The sequence below is a fragment of the Choloepus didactylus genome, chromosome 4 (assembly GCF_015220235.1).
Source record: "Choloepus didactylus isolate mChoDid1 chromosome 4, mChoDid1.pri, whole genome shotgun sequence".
In the NCBI taxonomy this organism is placed as follows: domain Eukaryota; kingdom Metazoa; phylum Chordata; class Mammalia; order Pilosa; family Megalonychidae; genus Choloepus; species Choloepus didactylus.
Window position 1 is genome coordinate 59,697,748 of NC_051310.1, and position 19,569 is coordinate 59,717,316.

A 19,569-nucleotide genomic window follows, 5' to 3' on the forward strand; every position below is an offset into this window, starting at 1 on the left:
TGTTTTGAAAAAGTGTCTTTGCTCCTGCTGCATCTCCAAATCACCATCCTATTTCTTACTTTCCTTTTGCTAATAAATTTCTATTTTTCTTCTTTAACTCTTTGAAATCTGTTTTCAGTGAGGCTGTAAAATTGTGTTCTGCAAATTTAACAGTGACTTTCTCCTCGCCATTCCTGATGATCTTCATTCATTCTTTATTCTCCTGGACTTCTCATAATTTGATACTGCTGACCAACCCCTTTCCTTCTTCAACAGTTTCTGTCCTTTTTTTTTTTTGGCTTGCCTGGACTAACTGGACCAACCTGATTATTTTCCCAACTCTGATCTTTTCTTCTCTGTTATGTTAGATGACTCCTCTTCCTGCTTCTGCCTTTGGAGAGTAGTTACCCAAGGGTCAGTCTCAAGGGGAGGTGGGGGTGGGGTTTGAGCCATCCATTATGGCTGGCCTCTAAGTTAATCATTCCTCTGTGTGATGTGATCCTCTAACAAGACAGCCAGGCTTGTCTGTCTAATTACCTTCTAAATGTTTCCATTGGGATATACTGCTTTCACCCCAAGTTCAATTTTTTAAAAAAGACTTCTCATCTTCTCCTGCTCCCTGAAATCAGCTACTCCCTCTTCCTCCCTGCCATCCCCTTTCAGTCCCTCCACTGTTCTCCTAGTCTACCCAAATGTGAAAACTCTGAAGCATTTACAACCTTTGTTTTTTGGACCTAGGTTCTAATCTCAGTTCTTTCACATATCAGCCATATGGCTTAGGACACATGATATAACTGGATAACCTATCTGACCACCAGTTAACTTGAATTAAATAAGGATAATAATGAAAATTCAAGGTTGTTGTAAGTAATGTTTAAAGTTCCCTGCACAGCAAATGGAACATCAAATATGCTCAGAAACTTTTAATAATTCCATTGAAATCCTCTGCCCCATCCCCACCCCTCATTATACTTACCACATCAGTCAAAGGGTGTTCCTCATATCTTAGTTATGAACAGATTCCAAGCTAACCTCCCAGATTCTGGTCCCTAGCTCTTTCAATCCATCATTCATATTTTCACCAGATTAAACACATTGCTTTCATGATGTTTATACCATGTGCCAACTTCTACAGGGCTCTCCACTTCAGAATCTAAACTGCTGTCCTTCCTCATCTGGCTTCACTCTGTCCCCACTCTCTCCCAGTACATTTTCTCAGCTGCAGATCTACCTTCTCCCTGACTGATGAGCATGCTCCCCTGCCCCCTCCCACACACACTTCTGCCTCCTGATTTCTCATACTATTCCTCTTATAGGCCTAAATCCGTCTACTCCTTCAGGGTTTATTTAGCTATACCTTCTTCATAAAACTCCATGACTTCATTGACAACCTTCTTCATTTAGAGACTAGACTACCACAGTCCCCAAAATGGGCCCAAACTTCACAATTTAGCCTGTAGAGTCATACAGTTTCCCTCCCTTTTCTCCCTTCTGATTTTTTTTAAAAGAATAATTTTTTTAAATAACAGCTTTGAGATATAATTCACATACCATAAAATTTACCCTTTTAAATAAAGTGTATAATTCTATGGTTTATAGTTAAGAGTTGTGTAACCATCACCACTAAATTCAGAACATTTTTCTCACCCCAAATATAAAGCCTGCACTCTTTAACAACCCTTCCCATTCCTATCTCCCCAGCTCCTGACAACCAATAATCTACATTGTCTCCATAGTTTTTGCCTATTCTGGACATTTCATAGAGATGTAATCATAAAGTACAGGGCTTTTTGTGTCTGGCTTCTTTCACTTAGCATGTTTTTAAAGTTTATCCATGTTGTAGCATGAATTAGTACTCGTTCTTTTTTAGGCTGCATAGTATTCCATTACATGGATATAACACATGTTGTTTATCCATTCATTACACTGAAGGACTTTTGGGTTGTTTCCATCTTTTGACTATTAGGAATAATGCTGCTATCAATATTTTTTACAAGGTTTTGTGTAGATATATGTTTTCAGTTCTCTTGGGTATGTACCTAGGAGTGGAATTGCTAGGCAGTATGGTAACTCTATGTTTAACTTTCTGAGGAATCACCAAACTGTTTTTCAAAGGAGCTGACCATTTTGTGCTTCCACTAGCAATACATGAAGGTTGCAATTTCTCCACATCTTCACACAGGCTTGTTATTGTCATCTTTTTTATTATAATCATCCTAGTGGGTATCAAATATTATCTCATTGTGGTTTTGATTTGCATTTCCCTAATGACTAAAGATGTCAAGCATCTTTTCATGTGTTTATTAGCCATTTGTAGATCCTTTGCCCATTTAAAATTGGGTTATCCGTCTTCTTATTGTTGAGTTATTAATAGTTCTTTATATAGTCTAGGCACAAGTCCCTTATAAGATACATGATTTGCAAATATCTTTTCTTCCTGTTCTGTGGGTTGGCTTTTCACTTTTTTGATGCTGTCCTTCAAAGCATGACTATTTTAAATTTTGATGAAGTCCAATTTGTCTATTCTTTTGTCACTTGTGCTTTGGTGTTGTATCTGAGAAACCATTGCCTAATCCCTGCTTTTGAGTTAATTTTTGTAGATGACTAGAGGTAGGGGTCTAACTCCATTCTTTCATATGTGAATATCCCTTCTGAAGTTTTACATGTAAGCTTTCTTCATTAGACAGATGCTCCGTAAGAGTATGTGACAAGTGTTATATGTCCACATGTGTCTCTCAGTACCCTGCACTGTGCTAAGCACACAATTAGCTACCTTGTTTGTGTGAGTATATATGTGGCCTTTTTATATTTTTGTCAGGGTTCAGAACATTTCACAAGATGCCCTGGTATTTAAACTTAAATCAGAGAAAATCTTAAATTAAAAAAAAAAAAAATGTATTACCCAGCATGGTTTCTACAAAGAACTTTCTTTAATGTAGAGTGGTAAAAACAAGCAGAGCATTTCTTTCCTCTTGAAGTAGTAGAGATTTAGTTTTTTTCTCAGAGCCTTCTTTTGGTCTGTGGGGAGAACAGCCTCCCTCCTATCAAATCTTCCTCGCTTTTCAGTTTGCCAGTCCTTTTCTTGCTGTTTACAGCCACTGCCTACTTCTTTAAAACAGTGGCCTCTGCAACTTTCCTTCCAATTCTTAGCTCACACTCCCCACCCTTGCTTTCTATCCCCTTAGTAGCTCTACCAGGACATTCCATTCTTGGCAATCCCTGAGTAAGAGAGAGAATTCTGCTCACCTGGTATTTGACAGGAGTAATTCATTACATTTCATCTTGCTGGTCTATTATTGCATTTTTAATTGCACCCCCCCCCTTTACATATTCACATTTACACACACAACCTCTTATTTTCTCCTATCCCCATCCTCTCTCTTTCAGGCCTAGTGGTTGTAAGTATTTTGTATTAACATTTTAGAAATACAATGCACAGTCTGAGTCAGCTTGGAGAAACAGTCAACCTGAGGACTACCAAACACGAGGGCCGCATGTGAAGGCAGATCTGTGAGGTATCATTCGGTCTAAATCTAAGTCCAGTGCTTGGTACCTTATTTGGATATTACTGCTTTCAATGCTGAGCTGTTCTTCCAAACACTGGAGTTCTCGGCTTCTTTTCAGTATGATGTAAGTACCACAAGTATTGTATTGTCTTAAGAGGTTCTAGTAGGGGATTTCAGATAAGATTCTACATTTGGAAAATCTTAGGTGGAAGTAAACATTTTAAAAATACAGTTGAAGAGCTCACTTGATAAACTAGAAAAAAAATTCCAGAGTTTCAAAGATCAGAGTCTGATTCCTCTTTAATCTTCAAAGCAAGCAACAGCTTGAAATATTCAAAAAGAAAGCCCAAAGGGATCAGCTGCACCCCTCCTAATCTGTTTCTCCACTGGCACTTAACTGAGGGTCAATGGCTTTCTGTGCATTATACTGCTCAAACATGAACCGCTGGGTTGCTAAAGTTAGTAAAATTTCTTATCAAGCTATAATTAAGCTATTTCAAATGTTGAGAAATAGGGCAGTTATTTCCTCTGCCCCATGTCACTAGCCATAGGGAATGTTTATAGAGGCAGTAGGCTGTGGTGGGAGACTGTTCAGAAAGTAACTCACACTGGAGAATGAGGAAAGAACTAAAATGTGGAAACCTGAGTATTAAAAGGGTTTCTGAGACATGACAGACAGTTGGCTTCCACAATTTTGTCTGAAGGGAAAGGAATATTCAGAAAGGAACTGGATATTTTTGGTTCTGTAAAGGCTTCTTCGAGTAATTGTGAGCTTACTGGAGCATGTAGGACGGTCACTGGGGTGTAATTCTTAGCTCATTCCTGGCTCCATTTTAAATGTTACCCTCCCTTACCTCCCACCCCACCCCCCCTTTTTTCCTTGTTTTGTGCTACTTATAATGATGTATGCTATCTCATAGTTTATGCTTTCTTATACATTGCCATAAATCCTTGCTGGGATAAAGTAGGGAATAAACAGATACATCAATTTTAAGTGACTTTCTCAATAATGAGATTTCTCCATGGGACAAATCTGTTTCCTTGACATTTGTGTTGATTAGATACCAGCATGCTTTCTATTTTCTTTGTGTGAAGCTATCTGCAAATCTGTGGACATTGCAAGAATCTGAAGTCCTGGCTCTCAAAGAACTCAAGTTTTATTTGGGGATACTAAAAAGCACAAAAGAAACCCCTGAAAATCCTGCCCAAGAGTCCCATAGCTGCTCTATCAGTTGTCTCACTGTGAATGTAATGGCACATGTACAAAGAAATTGAGATGCTGGATACAATTCAAGGTGGTGGTAGAAAAGTCCTGGATGCAAAGATTTTGTTTGTGGAAAATAAAGAAAGAAAATCATCACCCATGATCCCACCATCCCACAACCCAAAAAGCAGCTTCTCTTTTTTTTTTTTTTTTTTAACATTTGGGTGTATTTCCTTCCAGTCTTTTTTCTTAATATTTAAAAATATGTAGGTACAAAAGCTTGTGATTATACAGCTGTATGTACAATTTTGTATATGTGAATTTTTACATTAACAAGCAATTCCCTATTTTATTGAAAAATATTTTCCTATGTAATTTCAACACCATAATTTACATAAACATTCCTTCCTTTCTGGACATCCCTTGCTTCCAAGTGAACTATTTTGAACCTCCATGAGAAGACATTGGAGAGTGGAGAGACTAGTGACTTGAGGCATCAATTTCTCCGTGATGACTAGTTCAAAACACTGTAGTGGTTGTCCCTATTTTTTGTGCCAAACCTCTAGCATCTGACTAAATTTTTCTGCTTTCCTTTCACTCCTGTTTGGGTCCCACCCTTTTCTTGTGACCTCCAACCTCGTTTCTCAATTGTGTTGATGAATAAAATGTTATTTGCCTGATGGGTTCCTCTTTGAAGTGTTTGAGGCAGTTGAGAAGACTTTCAGACCTTTAAAGCTGTGTCTTTTTTGGGAACCCAGGATATCTTATCTGAGTCTCCCTGACCTAGACTTTTTGAGCCCTGCTTTTGCTTGCCAAGTAGTTTCCCAGGTTTGCCGTTTCTGATTTGAAACTACCCTCAAGTAGTTCAACAGTGATTGGGGGAAGTGGAAGTAGAGTGGGAAGCGGAAGAACGGTTCTCCATCACTAGTCAGTCTTCAAATAAGTCAAGTTCTTTAGTTCTTTCCTGTACTTACAGGCACCTTTACAGAGCTATTAAAATTTCCTCAAGGTGTGGCTGAGGGTGGAGTAGAAGATGCATTTTAGTCATAGTAGTTCTTTAGGTCTAAGTTGCATATAAAAATATACTACAAAGAGCTGGAGAAAGTGCTTCCGAATAAGTACCGTAGCACTGACTTTATTTTATTTAATTTGCGCAAGCAAGAGCATCGTCGGCGGTGTATGACTCGCGTCATGTTGGAACTTCCGAATGGGTTAAGAGCGCGCGCAAACTCCTGGGAGTCCAGTAGGAGTTGCAAATTGCGCCGGGCATTGCTTTCAAAGCAGTTTTTGTGGTTCACCTCCCTCTGGGTTTTCTCTCTCTTTTTTTTTTTTTTTTGTAGTCTGTTCATTAGGCTGGCTTGGGCACTTTTAAAAGTTTTTACAGCCCAAACCCCTCTGTTCATTTCCCGGGGTGCGGTACCTTTCACAGTCCCGGGACTTTTGGATTCGCTCCAGGCCTGGGGAAGGGGCGGGGGGGGGGGACTTTGTCCCCCGAAGACGACCTTGCTCTGGGAATTCCCTGTGGTCGTTTCTCAAAGACAAGCCCCCTCCACGCACCGCCACCCACTGCCACAGACCCCTGGAAGGCCAGAGCCCTGCTCATGAAGGGGAGCGCCCAGGAACCCACCCGCACTCCCCTCGCTCCTCTCGCTCCCCCTCCTCAGGTCCCGCTGCCGAGAGCCCGGATGTTGGATTCAATCCCTGCGCCGGGTCCTTCATTTCCATAAAAGGGCAGCGGCTCCGCCAGGCTGAGATTGCTGCTGTAGCCGGCGCCCCCCGCCTACCCCGCGCAGCTCCCACCCCCGCCGCGCCGGCCGCCCCGCCCCCAAGCCCCGAGTCCGCGCGGCCCCCTCCCGGGAGCGCCGCCGCGGGGGAGGGTGGGGAGAGGGGCCGGGGCTCGCTGGACCCGCTCCGGACGGCCCTGCGGGGCGGAGGAGGAGGGACTAGGCGCGCCCAGCCCGAACCGGACTCCGGCTGAGGGGGCGGGAAGAGAGGGGTGGAGCGCGGCGAGCGAGGCGAGGGGCCGCGACGACTGGACTCCATTAGCAGCTCCGGCCGGGAGGCAGCGCTATCCCGGGCTGGAAGTGGGTAGCGGACACCGTCGCCCTCGCGCCTGTTGCCGCGCGAGTCCCAGGCCGGGAGCGCGAGGAGCGCTTGGTGAGGGGCCGGGATCCCGGGTGGCATCTGAAGGGGCGCGGGTGGAGAACAGGAATGTTGGGCTTGCGAGCGGCGTCTCCCCGGGCCGGGTGCGACCGCGGGCTGGCAGGTGAAGCCCGCCGCGGTCCGCTAAGCGGTGACTGCGCGGGGCGGGCGGGGCCGGGGCTGGGGCCGGGGCCGCCGCGGGGAAGGGGTGCGGGGTGCGGGGTGCAAAGTCCTGTCCTCAGCCGGGTCTGGCCGCTGCTTGTCTCCCGCGTTTGCGCGGAAACCTTCAGGCCCTCTACCTTTTCCCATCCCGCGGCTGACTCTGCGAATTCGGTGGGATTTGCCTTCCTTTGGAGGAGTGACGCTAACGAGAGCCATTTCCTCCGCGCTCGCAGGAAGGAGCCATGGCTCTGGACGGGATAAGGATGCCAGATGGCTGCTATGCGGATGGGACGTGGGAACTGATGGTCCATGTGACCGACCTGAATCGCGATGTCACCCTGAGAGTGACCGGGGAGGTGCATATTGGAGGGGTGATGCTCAAGTTGGTGGAAAAACTCGGTGAGTAGCATCGCAGCTGCGTCAGAGTAGTGACTTCCCAAGGCTGAGGGCTGGGTGGGGGGCGGGAGAGGAAAGAGACGGCGGGGGGAGGGGTGAATTTGGAGATCTTGGCGTCCAGCGAATACTTCAAGAAATGTCTTTCGGTATTGAGGCAAATAGAACTTTCCCCCTTTGCATCTTGTTTGTTTTGTTACTCTGTGAAATTTTCATAACGTAATGATTCCACTCTCCGAATTATAAACTTAATTGCGTAGTTAACAGGGGAAACTTCATAACACTTTACATTTAGCGGCTTCTCATTAAAAGAAATGAGAAAAGTTGTGCAAGTGAATGTTGAGAGGGTGACTGTTGAGAGGGTGATATTAAGGGGCTTGGTTATCTTCAGGGTACCTGAATGTTGGTGACGTTTTATATTGAGAATGTTGTAAAGTCTATTTAAGGAGAAACTTGACTTGAAAATGTGCAGCTTCTGGCGCCAGTATGAAATTTATACAGCTGTAGTACTACGTGATGGAGTATATGAAAATATTCCAGTCACCCACCCTTACAAGGGGTGGGGCAGTGTTTGACAAACTTGGTATCTGTAGTCCATGCTTGAAGTATCTTTAGGGCGTCCAATTTTATGTTAATAACAAGCTGGTGAAAGAACATTGTATCAAAAAGCAGACTTTCTTAAATTAATTCTAAGTTGACAATATTTGTCTGGGTACAGATATACAGTGGTTTGATTCTTAGCTTTCAATAATAGAGAATCCTACAATATGAAGTGCAAGAAAGTTTTGCACTACCCATTTTGTTTGTGATGGACAAAACCATTTTCAGCTGTAAGAATCAACTAAAAAGATTCGGTAGATGAGTTTATTATATGAGAAATAATTATTCTATTGTAAAAGACGGGAGGACTGCCTGAGCTTTAATGTGCCTTTTTGTATATAATGCAGTTGTAAAAGGGTGATATGCTCGGCATTGTCTTCAGCTGGTTTGTATTTGTTTTTAAACAGCATTCATTCTTCAGGTCACTATGGAAAAGGAGAGGAGTGTTTATTTATCAGAAAGTGCATTTCTTATCAAGGGATTATTGTGTACCTATAATGTAGGCTTACTGAGATAGCACTCTGATGCGGTTTGCAAAATAAAGCAGAATTCATTTAGGTGGACCTGCTTTGCACCCCTGCAGGAAGCTTAGTTATTGAAGGACCAAAGAGAAGCTCCTTACAAGGTAGCCTTCTTCTTAGGACTGTGCATTGTTTGGCTCCCTGAGACAGCCCAGGAAGGAGAGCCCCCTGGGTCGCCTATTGGAAATTAGATTTTACTATCTTGTTCAACCAATTAACTGTTGGTTAACATTGTTCATACCTACTTTGATCAGATGAATCACTTCACAAAATAGGGACCTTTTTTTTGATCCAGCACTGGTGTAGGATTATTTAAGGAAGAAAATATCAAATGTAATTGATATTTCTGTTTGTTTTCAAAGGAAACAAGCTTTTGCATCAAAGGTTGCTTTATATTTAAGTGGGCCTTATTTAATAGGCTGGTTTCAACAGGAGGTATTTTTTTATTTCGCAAAAAAGGAGCTGTTGAAGGTGACACAACTTGTTCTCAAAAGCCAGGCTTTCTCTAATGAGTAAATGACTTCTAATATATTTATATTGCATCGATTAGAACTGTTTATTACATAATCACAGGCATAAATAGTAAGAAGGAGAATTAACTATTTACAGGCAGAATTGATGTTAACTTAAGTGATTATAATCTTAATTTTTGAATGCTAATGCATTTTTAATTTTCTATGCAGTGAAGAGAGGCCCAACAAGGTAGGAAATGTACATGTGGAAACCTTGCATCTTTCTTGAATTGGGTTGGTACTGATCTTGTATTTTGAGTTCCATATAGAAAGTGCTTTTCAGGAAAAACACTTTCCTGTTTTTGTGAAAGTAGAGCTGAATGATTTTTTTCTCTTGGTTTTAGGATTAGATACTTTGAATGGTACACTGTTTTGTTCCCTATTGGCAGTTAAAGAGAGGAGAAATTCGGTAGGGCAGCATTTTAAGACAAACTAGGTTAGTCAAGTTAGAAAAGAATTTTGTAATTCTTAAGAGTTGCCTAATACTGGAATGACCTGCTTTCTGAAGCTTTGAGTTGTGTCATTTAAGGTATTAAAGAGCAGACTGAATGGCTGTTTGTCAGCAGTGGCTAAAGTAAATCAGAGCACCTTGCAGGTTCTAGATTATAAGAAGTAAAGAACATAGTAGGGATGGGAAGCTCTGGTATCTTGGGAGATTGCAAAAACAGTAATGGACAGTTAGCAGAACCAGGCTACTAAGGGTGGGGGACAGTTACGACAGAAGGAACTGCAGCTTTCACCTACGTCTTCAAACTACACGCCTTAAAAACTGAATATCTGATATGCTTTTTCTCATTGGGTATATGATTATCAAATATTATTACTTTTTTTTTTGCTTTTGTACTTTGAAATAACTTCAAATTTACAGGGCAGTTGTAAAATAATATAAAACGCATAGAGAACACCAATGTATCTCCCACCCAGGTTCCCAGATCAATCATCTATTAACATTTTGCCACATTAGCCATGATGTCATTCTATCTGTCCATTGTCTATCTTAACATTTCAGAGTAGATTGTGTACATAGTGCTCCTCAAACAATACTTGTCACAAATGTGTATGCTTTAAGCCCATTTTCCCATATAATGTTCAGTGGGAGCAGTTATTTCCCTGGGGTTGATAGTTCTCATGATGATAAACATTGTATTAAAATTTTGCTTGTGTGTGCACTTGTGGCACTTTCTGAAAGAGGCTTCCTAACTTTTATTGAATTCTCAAAAAGGTAATTTTAAAAAAAAGGTTGTGACAACTCTGGTTTGGACCTTGAGGGTCAGCCTTATTTTGAAGATACAATATCCCTCCTAGACTGAGACACTTTAATTAAGCTAGCCAAAAAAAGTAAATAATGCTTCTTTATTATGTGTCAGCAGTATCTTTGTATTTAGTTAGGATTTTATAAAGAATTTTTACATTTCTGTTAAGGCTATTAAAACATGATTTTAAGATTTATAACTTTAACTCAAAGATCTGCAAGGTCCCCTTCAAATGTTAATATAAAACAAAATTGTCATTTTATATTAATCTTTTAAAAGAAAATAACGTATGTCATGAACACATAGGCTTTAGGAAATTGTATCCTGACATGACAGAATAGAAGGAAACTTGCATTTATGACTTAGTCTAGGCTGAAGCTAGACAAGTTATTGCAACATCAATTCCCTCAATGTTTAAACCTCCTTCTTTTTTTTTTAATATTCATTTTATTGAGATATATTCACATACCACGCAGTCATACAAAACAAATCGTACATTCAGTTGTTCACAGTACCATTACATAGTTGTACATTCATCACCAAAATCAATCTCTGACACCTTCATTACCACACATACAAAAATAACAAGAATAATAATTAAAGTGAAAAAGAGCAATTAAAGTAAAAAAGAACACTGGGTGCCTTTGTCTGTTTGTTTGTTTGTTTGTTTCCTTCCCCTATTTTTCTATTCTTCCATCCATAAACTAGACAAAGGGGAGTGTGGTCCTTATGGCTTTCCCAATCCCATTGTCACCCCTCATAAGCTACATTTTTATACAATTGTCTTCAAGATTCATGGGTTCTGGGTTGTAGTTTGATAGTTTCAGGTATCTACCACCAGCTACCCCAATTCTTTAGAACCTAAAAAGGGTTGTCTGTATTGTGTGTAAGAGTGCCCACCAGCAGGACCTCTCGGCTCCTTTTGGAATCTCTCTGCCACTGAAGTTTATTTCATTTCCATTCACATCCCCCTTTTGGTCAAGCAGATGTTCTCCATCCCACGATACCAGGTCTACATTCCTCCCCACGAGTCATATTCCGTGTTGCCAGGGAGATTCACTCCCCTGGGTGTCTGATCCCACATAGGGGGGAGGGCAGTGATTTCACCTGCCAAGTTGGCTTAGCTAGAGAGAAAGGGCCACATCTAAGCAACAAAGAGGCATTCGGGAGGAGCCTCTTAGGCACAATTATAGGGAGGCCTAGCCTCTCCCTTGCAGCAACAGTCTTCCCAAGAGCAAATCCTGTTAAATCTCATTCTTAAGATGAAAAATTTTCACTTCTTTATTTTTTAAAAATCCAGATTGAAGGCTTTGGTTAGAATTTTTAATTTTTATTTCATTTTATATTGGAAACAAATCTTAGACCTGTGTCCGAAATCCATAGGGCAGACCATGTGCTGGGAACTCCAATGAAGGTTTTCAATGAATTCCCCAGGAGAATCTGGCTGGCTAAAGTAGAGATGGAAATTCTCTCTTCTGACTGCTGACATCATCATTTCTCCTTTTAAGGCCTTCAGCTTATTGGGTGAGACTTCTCACATTGTAGAAAGCGGTCTCTTCAGCTGATTGTAGATGTAATCAGCCGTAGATACCATCAACCTAAGGATGATTTAAATCCACAAAAATAACCTCACAGTAACAATCATGCCAGTGTCTGCCTGACCAAACATCTGAACACCGTAACCTGGCCAAGTTGAAACATTAGTTAACCATCACACTTATCAAGGACCTCATTGGAAATGTCTAATAGCTATTGAAGAAAATTGATAGAAAATATTTAGTTTTACCTTTTTCTTCATCTGTTTTTGAAAATCTCAAACTTACAAGAATTGAAAAAATACTACAGTTAGCAGTTATCTTTATCTACTTCACCATTTGATTTCTCTCTATATACACATAATTTTTGAACCATTTGAGTATGTTGCAGACATAACCCATCATCCCTAAATACTTATATCCTTAAGAACAAGGACCTTCTCTTACATAATTGCTTTACAGTTATAAAATTCAGGAATTTTAACAGATTCAATACTGTTGTCTAATATGTATCTGTGCTGGTTTGAATCTGTTGTATATCCCAGAAAAGTCTGTGTTCTTTTAATCCATCCCTGTGGATGCACACCTGTTGGACTTTTTGCTTAGCCTGTTTCCATGGAGATGTGACCCACCCAATTGAAGGTGGGTCTTAATCCTTTACTGGAGTCCTCTATGAGAAGATAAAGGACAGATGAAACTCAGAGAGCTCAGAGAAGCTAATGAAACGCCCAGAGACATTTGGAGACAGCCATTGAGACCAGAACCAGCCAGCGTCACCAGGTGCCTTCCCATGTAACTGGAGGAACCCCGGACACCAGCAGCCTTTCCTCAAGGAAAGTGTCTTCCTCTTGATGCCTTAATTTGGACATTTTCGTGGCCTTAGAACTGTAAATGTGTAACCTAATAAAACCCCATTGAAAAAGCCAACCCTTTTCTGGTGTATTGCATTCCGGCAGCTTTAGCACACCAAAACATTATCTGTCTTCAGATTTTGCCATTTGTCCCAATAATGGCCTTTGCTTTTTCCATCCATGATCTCGCTTTAGTCTCCTTTAGCTTACAGGATGGACACCAACTCTGGAACCATAATAGAGAATATAATAGAGTTGTTTATTGGTTTTATGTTAAGATACATGTAAAAAAAAAATATGTTTCCAGACTTTATGGCCACCTAGTTCTTCATTCTTTATTGTCTTTCTAGGTATTGTCTAACTTTTTTAAATTGTAAGTGTCTTCAGCAGTACAAATTTCACGTATGAATGGTATTTTTATAGGTTCTTTTTCATATGCTTTATCTTTAAAGTTCAATTTTCTTTTTGTCTTACTATTAGATAAGCTAGTGAAAATATTTCAGGCATTATTGAATGTATATGTCCCATAATGTCAGCTGTCTTCAGACTAGGTGGTAATAATGGATACATAGGTTAGTAAGAGACATGTGATTAGTTGACATCAGAAGATCTGAATTCAAATTCTGGCCTTGCCCTCTAATTGTTTGTGTGATTTTTGGACAACTAATTCAACCTACTGAACATGTTTTGACTTTTATAAAATGGAGATTTAAAAAACAAACAACTTTCTCATAGGTTTGGTGGGAGTTAACTGAGAATACATTTGTTTATATTATGAAAATGCTTTATATAAATTATTAGTGCTATACAAATGTGTGACTGTTTTCTCAGTGGCACTGGAAGTGTCTGAGTATACTGAACAGAATAAAAAAAGGAAGGGTGATTAAAGTGTAATATAGAATATTTAAATTTAACAGGCTTCAGCTTTAATAGTAGGGAATTATAATCCTCAAAAGAAATTTAGTTTGGGACTGCTTTGTGTTCACACCCCATAAACACAAAAAATAACTCCAACCTACCTCCCCTACTTCCAAACATACCTGCTTCTGTAGTGTAACAAAGAGCTGCTTACTGTTTTCTCGAGATTTCTGAAATGCAGTGGGCCACTAAGTGGATGATGGTATTCCAGGGATTTGAAATATTTCTAACCATAAAGGTTTCAGAAGTAAATTATTTCTCTACTTAATATATTTTATAAGAGCAATTTTTAAAATTGATATAAGAAAGGATGTAAAATTGTTTATTGACACTTGAAAACATGGGGCCCATTTAAAAACTGAGAGGAAGTGTTTTCAGAAAAAAGCAAATGTAATGTGTATGATATTAAGAATGCTGAAGCCATGGTGTACATAAAAAATGTGGTATATGCCCTGTGTGAGGTAAACAAATACTCTGAAGAAGTATTTGATATTGAAATTTTTTTTTAAATTAAGAGGTGTGACATTTGTACACTTGGAATTTCTAGTTAAAAATTCATATCCATTATAATTTATTCTTAAATTAATTGCACTTATTGCATAATTGTTATTTTTTAAATTTTTTTCCTTAATGTCAGGCTTTCTGAGGTATAATTTACATGCAATGAAATTCACCCTTTTAAATATAATGTTCTGAGTTTTCACAAACATGTAGTCTTGTAAACATTACCACAAACAAGATATAGAACCTTTCCAACCCCCCAGAAAGTTTCCTTGTACTCCTCTGTAATAAACCCCTCCTCTTAACCACAGCTCCTGAAACCACTGGTATGTTTTCTGTTCTTATAGTTTTGCCTTTTCTAGAGTGACCTATAAATGGAACCATGCAGTATGTAGCTTTTAAGTTTGGTTTCTTTCACTTAACTTAATACATTTGAGATTGAATCCTGTTCTTATGTGTATCAGTAGTTTTTTTTATTGCTGAGCCATTGTATGGATGTGTACCATAGTTTATCCATTCACCAGTTGAGGGACATTTGGGTTTTCCAGTTTTGGGAGCTTATGAATAAGGCTCCTGTAAACATTCAAATAGGTTTTTGTTTCTTTTGCATATGTTTTCATTTCTCTTGGATAACTACCTAGGCGTAAGATTACTGGGTGGTATCCTAAGTATATGCTTAAATTAAAAATAACTGCCAAACTTTTCCAAAGTGCTGCATCATTTTGTATTCCTATTAACATTGTATGAGTTCCAGATGCTCTGAGTCCTTCCCAGCACTTGATATTGTCAGATTGTTTTACTGTGTATGTGTGTTTTGTTGTTAGCCACTCTAATTAAGAATATAGTGATATCTCACTCTGGTTTTAATTTGCATTTCCCTGATGACTAATGATGTTGGTGATCTTAGGTGCTTTTTTTTTTTTTTTTTTTTTTTTGCCATCTGTACATCTTCTTTGGTGAAGTACATTCAAATCTTTTCCCCATTAAAAAAACAAAACAAACAAAAAAAAACCTTTGAATTCTTGTCGCGTTTTAAGAGTTATTCATATACTCTAGGTACAAATCTTTTTTCAGATACATGTTTTAGAAATACTTCCTCCCAGCTTATGACTTAAAGTTTTATCTTTAACAGTTTCTTTCACAGAGCAGAACTTCTTCATTTTGGTGAAATTCTGGGAAGCACCAATGCTGAAATTGAGTTCAGATTCCTATTCTGACCTCTGAAGTCCTTAGTTCTGGCTTTTAAGACCCCTACCTGATAGGATGAGGAGATGCCCCACACTGCTGAGGGCAATCTCCTGTGTTGATTGTAGGTGCAGTCAATCTATTGTAGATGTAAATCCCATCTTAAAGAAAACAAAGATATATATAGTCAAACATATTGATAGCAAAATAAGGAATATATACTGATAACAATTATAGTCTTTGTCTCTGCAACTGGTCACATAGTTATAACTGGTATTTTTTTTTATTTTTTTAATGTATTTTTTATTGAGATATATTCACACCCATACAAGTCATCCAAAGTAAACAATCAGTGGTTCACAGTATTGTCACGTATTTGTGTATTCATCACCATGATCATTTTTTTTTTAATTCAGTTTTATTGAAATATATTCACAAACCATACAGTCATCCATGGTATACAATCAGCTGTTCACATTATGATCATATAGTTATGCGTTCATCACCACAATCTATTTCTGAACATTTTCCTTACATCAGAAAGAATCAGAATAAGAATAAAAAATAAAAGTGAAAAGAGAATACCCAAACCATCCCCCCATCCCACCCTATTTGTCATTTAGCTTTTACTCACATTTTTCTACTGATTTTTTTTCAATTTTTTAACTTTGTTTATCAAAAAATTAAAAACAAACAACAACCAAAAAAACCCCACAACATTTCAAACAAAGCAATGGATTAAGGAAAACAAATAACCTAAAATAACTACTTTGCTTCCAATATGTTCCTACCATACCCCAAGAAAATTAATAAACCATGTCCAAAGAGAGGAGTAAGAAAAACAAATAATCTAAAATAACTACATTGCTTCCAACATGTTCCTACCATACCCCAAGAAAATTAACAACCCCTAAGAAAACAAAGGAATAAGAGAAGAAAAAAAAAACCTAAAATAACTCTATTGCTTCCAACATGATCTTACTATATCCAAGAAAGTTTACAAACCATAATCATTCCTGAGCATTCCCATAACATTGAGATTACCCTCCATAGTTTATCTGTTCTTATTAGATTATCATTCCCCGTCCACTAATTGGTATCTCTAGGTCCCCTACATTCTACAGTATAAAACCTTGTACATTTTTCACAGAATTCACATTAGTGGTAACACAATATCTCTCTTTTTGTGCCTGGCTTATTTTGCTCAGCATTATGTCTTTTTTTTTTTTTTTTTTTAATCTTCATTTTATTGAGAGATATTCATATACCATGCAGTCATACAAAACAAATTGTACATTCGATTGTTCACTGTACCATTACATAGTTGTACATTCATCACCCAAATGAATCCCTGACACCTTCATTAGCACACACACAAGAATAACAAGAATAATAGTTAGAGTGAAAAAGAGCAATTGAAGTAAAAAAGAACACTGGGTAACTTTGTCTGTTTGTTTCCTTCCCCTATTTTTCTACTCATCCATCCATAAACTAGACAAAGTGGAGTGTGGTCTTTATGGCTTTCCCAATCCCCTTGTCACCCCTCATAAGCTACGTTTTTATACAACTGTCTTCGAGATTCATGGGTTCTGGGTTGTAGTTTGATAGTTTCAGGTATCCACCACCAGCTACCCCAATTCTTTAGAACGTAAAAAGGGTTGTCTAAAGTGTGCGTAAGAGTGCCCACCAGAGTGACCTCTTGGCTCCTTTTGGATTCTCTCTGCCACTGAAGCTTATTTCATTTCCTTTCACATCCCCCTTTTGGTCAAGAAGATGTTCTCCGTCCCACGATGCCGGGTCTACATTCCTCCCCGGGAGTCATATTCCACGTTGCCAGGGAGATTCACTCCCCTGGGTGTCTGATCCCACGTAGGGGGGAGGGCAGTGATTTCACCTTTCAAGTTGGCTTAGCTAGAGAGAGAGGGCCACATCTGAGCAACAAAGAGGCATTCGGGAGGAGGCTCTTAGGCACAACCATAGGGAGGCCTAGCCTCTCCTTTGCAGCAACCGTCTTCCCAAGGGTAAAACCTGTGGTAGAGGGCTCAACCCATCAAACCACCAGTCCCCTATGTCTGTGGTCATGTTAGCAACCATGGAGGTGGGGTAGGCGAATACCCCTGCATTCTCCACAGGCTCCTCAAGGGGGCACTGCATCTTTTTTTTTCCCTTGTTTTTTTTTTTTTTTTTTTTAACTTTCCCTTCTTTTTTAAATCAACTCTATGAAAAAAAGTTAAAAAGAAAACAAACATACAATAAAAGAACATTTTAAAGAGACCATAACAAGGGAGTAAGAAAAAGACAACTAACCTAAGATAACTGCTTAACTTCCAACATGTTCCTACTTTACCCCAAGAAAGTTACCTAATATAGCAACATTTCTGTGAACTTGCTCCTACTATATCCATCAGAAATTAACAGACCATAGTCATTCCTGGGCATCCCCAGAACGTTAAATAGCTTATCTGTTCTTCTTGGATTATTGTTCCCCCTTCCTTAATTGCTCTCTACTGCTAGTTTCCCTACATTCTACATTATAAGCCATTTGTTTTATATTTTTCAAAGTTCACATTAGTGGTAACATATAATATTTCTCTTTTTGTGCCTGGCTTATTTCTCTCAGCATTATGTCTTCAAGGTTCATCCATGTTGTCATATGTTTCACGAGATCGTTCCTTCTTACTGCCGCGTAGTATTCCATCGTGTGTATATACCACATTTTATTTATCCACTCATCTGTTGAAGGACATTTGGGTTGTTTCCATCTCTTGGCAATTGTGAATAATGCTGCCATGAACATTGACGTGCAGATATCTGTTCGTGTCACTGCTTTCCGATCTTCCGGGTATATACCAAGAAGTGCAATCGCTGGGTCGAATGGTAACTCTATATCTAGTTTTCTAAGGAACTGCCAGACTGACTTCCAGAGTGGCTGAACCATTATACAGTCCCACCAACAATGAATAAGAGTTCCAATTTCTCCACATCCCCTCCAGCATTTGTAGTTTCCTGTTTGTTTAATGGCAGCCATTCTAACCGGTGTGAGATGGTATCTCATTGTGGTCTTAATTTGCATCTCTCTAATAGCTAGTGAAGCTGAACATTTTTTCATGTGTTTCTTGTCCATTTGTATTTCCTCTTCAGAGAACTGTCTTTTCATATCTTTTGCCCATTTTATAATTGGGCCGACTGTACTATTGTCATTGAGTTGTAGGATTTCTTTATTTATGCAAGATATCAGTCTTTTGTCAGATACATGGTTTCCAAAAATTTTTTACCATTGAGTTGGCTGCCTCTTTACCTTTTTGAGAAATTCCTTTGAGGTGCAGAAACTTCTAAGCTTGAGGAGTTCCCATTTATCTATTTTCTCTTTTGTTGCTTGTGCTTTGGGTGTAAAGTCTAGGAAGTGCCCGCCTATTACAAGGTCTTGAAGATGTTTTCCTACATTATCTTCTAGGAGTTTTATGGTACTTTCTTTTATATTGAGATCTTTGGTCCATTTTGAGTTAATTTTTGTGCAGGGGTTGAGGTAGGGGTCCTCTTTCATTCTTTTGGATATGGATATCCAACTCTCCCAGCTCCATTTGTTGAAAAGACCATTATGACTCAGTTCAGTGACTTTAGGGGCCTTATCAAAGATCAGTCGGCCATAGATCTGAGGGTCTATCTCCGAATTCTCAATTCGATTCCATTGATCTATATGTCTATCTTTGTGCCAGTACCATGCTGTTTTGGCAACTGTGGCTTTATAATAAGCTTCAAAGTCAGGGAGTGTAAGTCCTCCCACTTCATTTTTCTTTTTTAGAGTGTCTTTAGCAATTCGAGGCATCTTCCCTTTCCAAATAAATTTGATAACTAGCTTTTCCAAGTCTGCAAAGTAGGTTGTTAGAATTTTGATTGGGATTGCATTGAATCTGTAGATGAGTTTGGGTAGAATTGACATCTTAATGACATTTAGCCTTCCTATCCATGAACATGGAATATTTTTCCATCTTTTAAGGTCCCCTTCTATTTCTTTTAGTAGAGTTATGTAGTTTTCTTTGTATAGGTCTTTTACATCTTTGGTTAAGTTTATTCCTAGGTACTTGATTTTTTTAGTTGCTATTGAAAATGGTATCTTTTTCTTGAGTGTCTCTTCAGTTTGTTCCTTTCTAGCATATAGAAACATTACTGACTTACGTGCATTAACCTTGTATCCCGCTACTTTGCTAAATTTGTTTATTAGCTCTAGTAGCTGTATCGTCGATTTCTCAGGGTTTTCTAGATATAAGATCATATCATCTGCAAACAATGACAGTTTTACTTCTTCC

General features: G+C 39.2%; 1 protein-coding gene across 4 annotated transcripts in view; it reads left to right on the forward strand.

The window, feature by feature from the left end:
• Positions 1-6,664: 6,664 nt before the first annotated feature.
• Positions 6,665-19,569, forward strand: part of FERMT2 (fermitin family member 2) — a 129,788-nt gene continuing 116,883 nt past the window's right edge. For 2 of the 4 annotated variants that reach the window (XM_037832692.1, XM_037832693.1), the window contains exons 1-2: positions 6,667-6,846; positions 7,227-7,392. In XM_037832692.1, the coding sequence (XP_037688620.1) occupies positions 7,236-7,392 (157 nt within the window). In that variant the 5' untranslated portion in view covers positions 6,667-6,846; positions 7,227-7,235. Of the gene's footprint in view, positions 6,847-7,226; positions 7,393-19,569 lie in introns of all 4 variants that reach the window. The other 2 variants (XM_037832691.1, XM_037832694.1) reach the window with 2 other exon arrangements.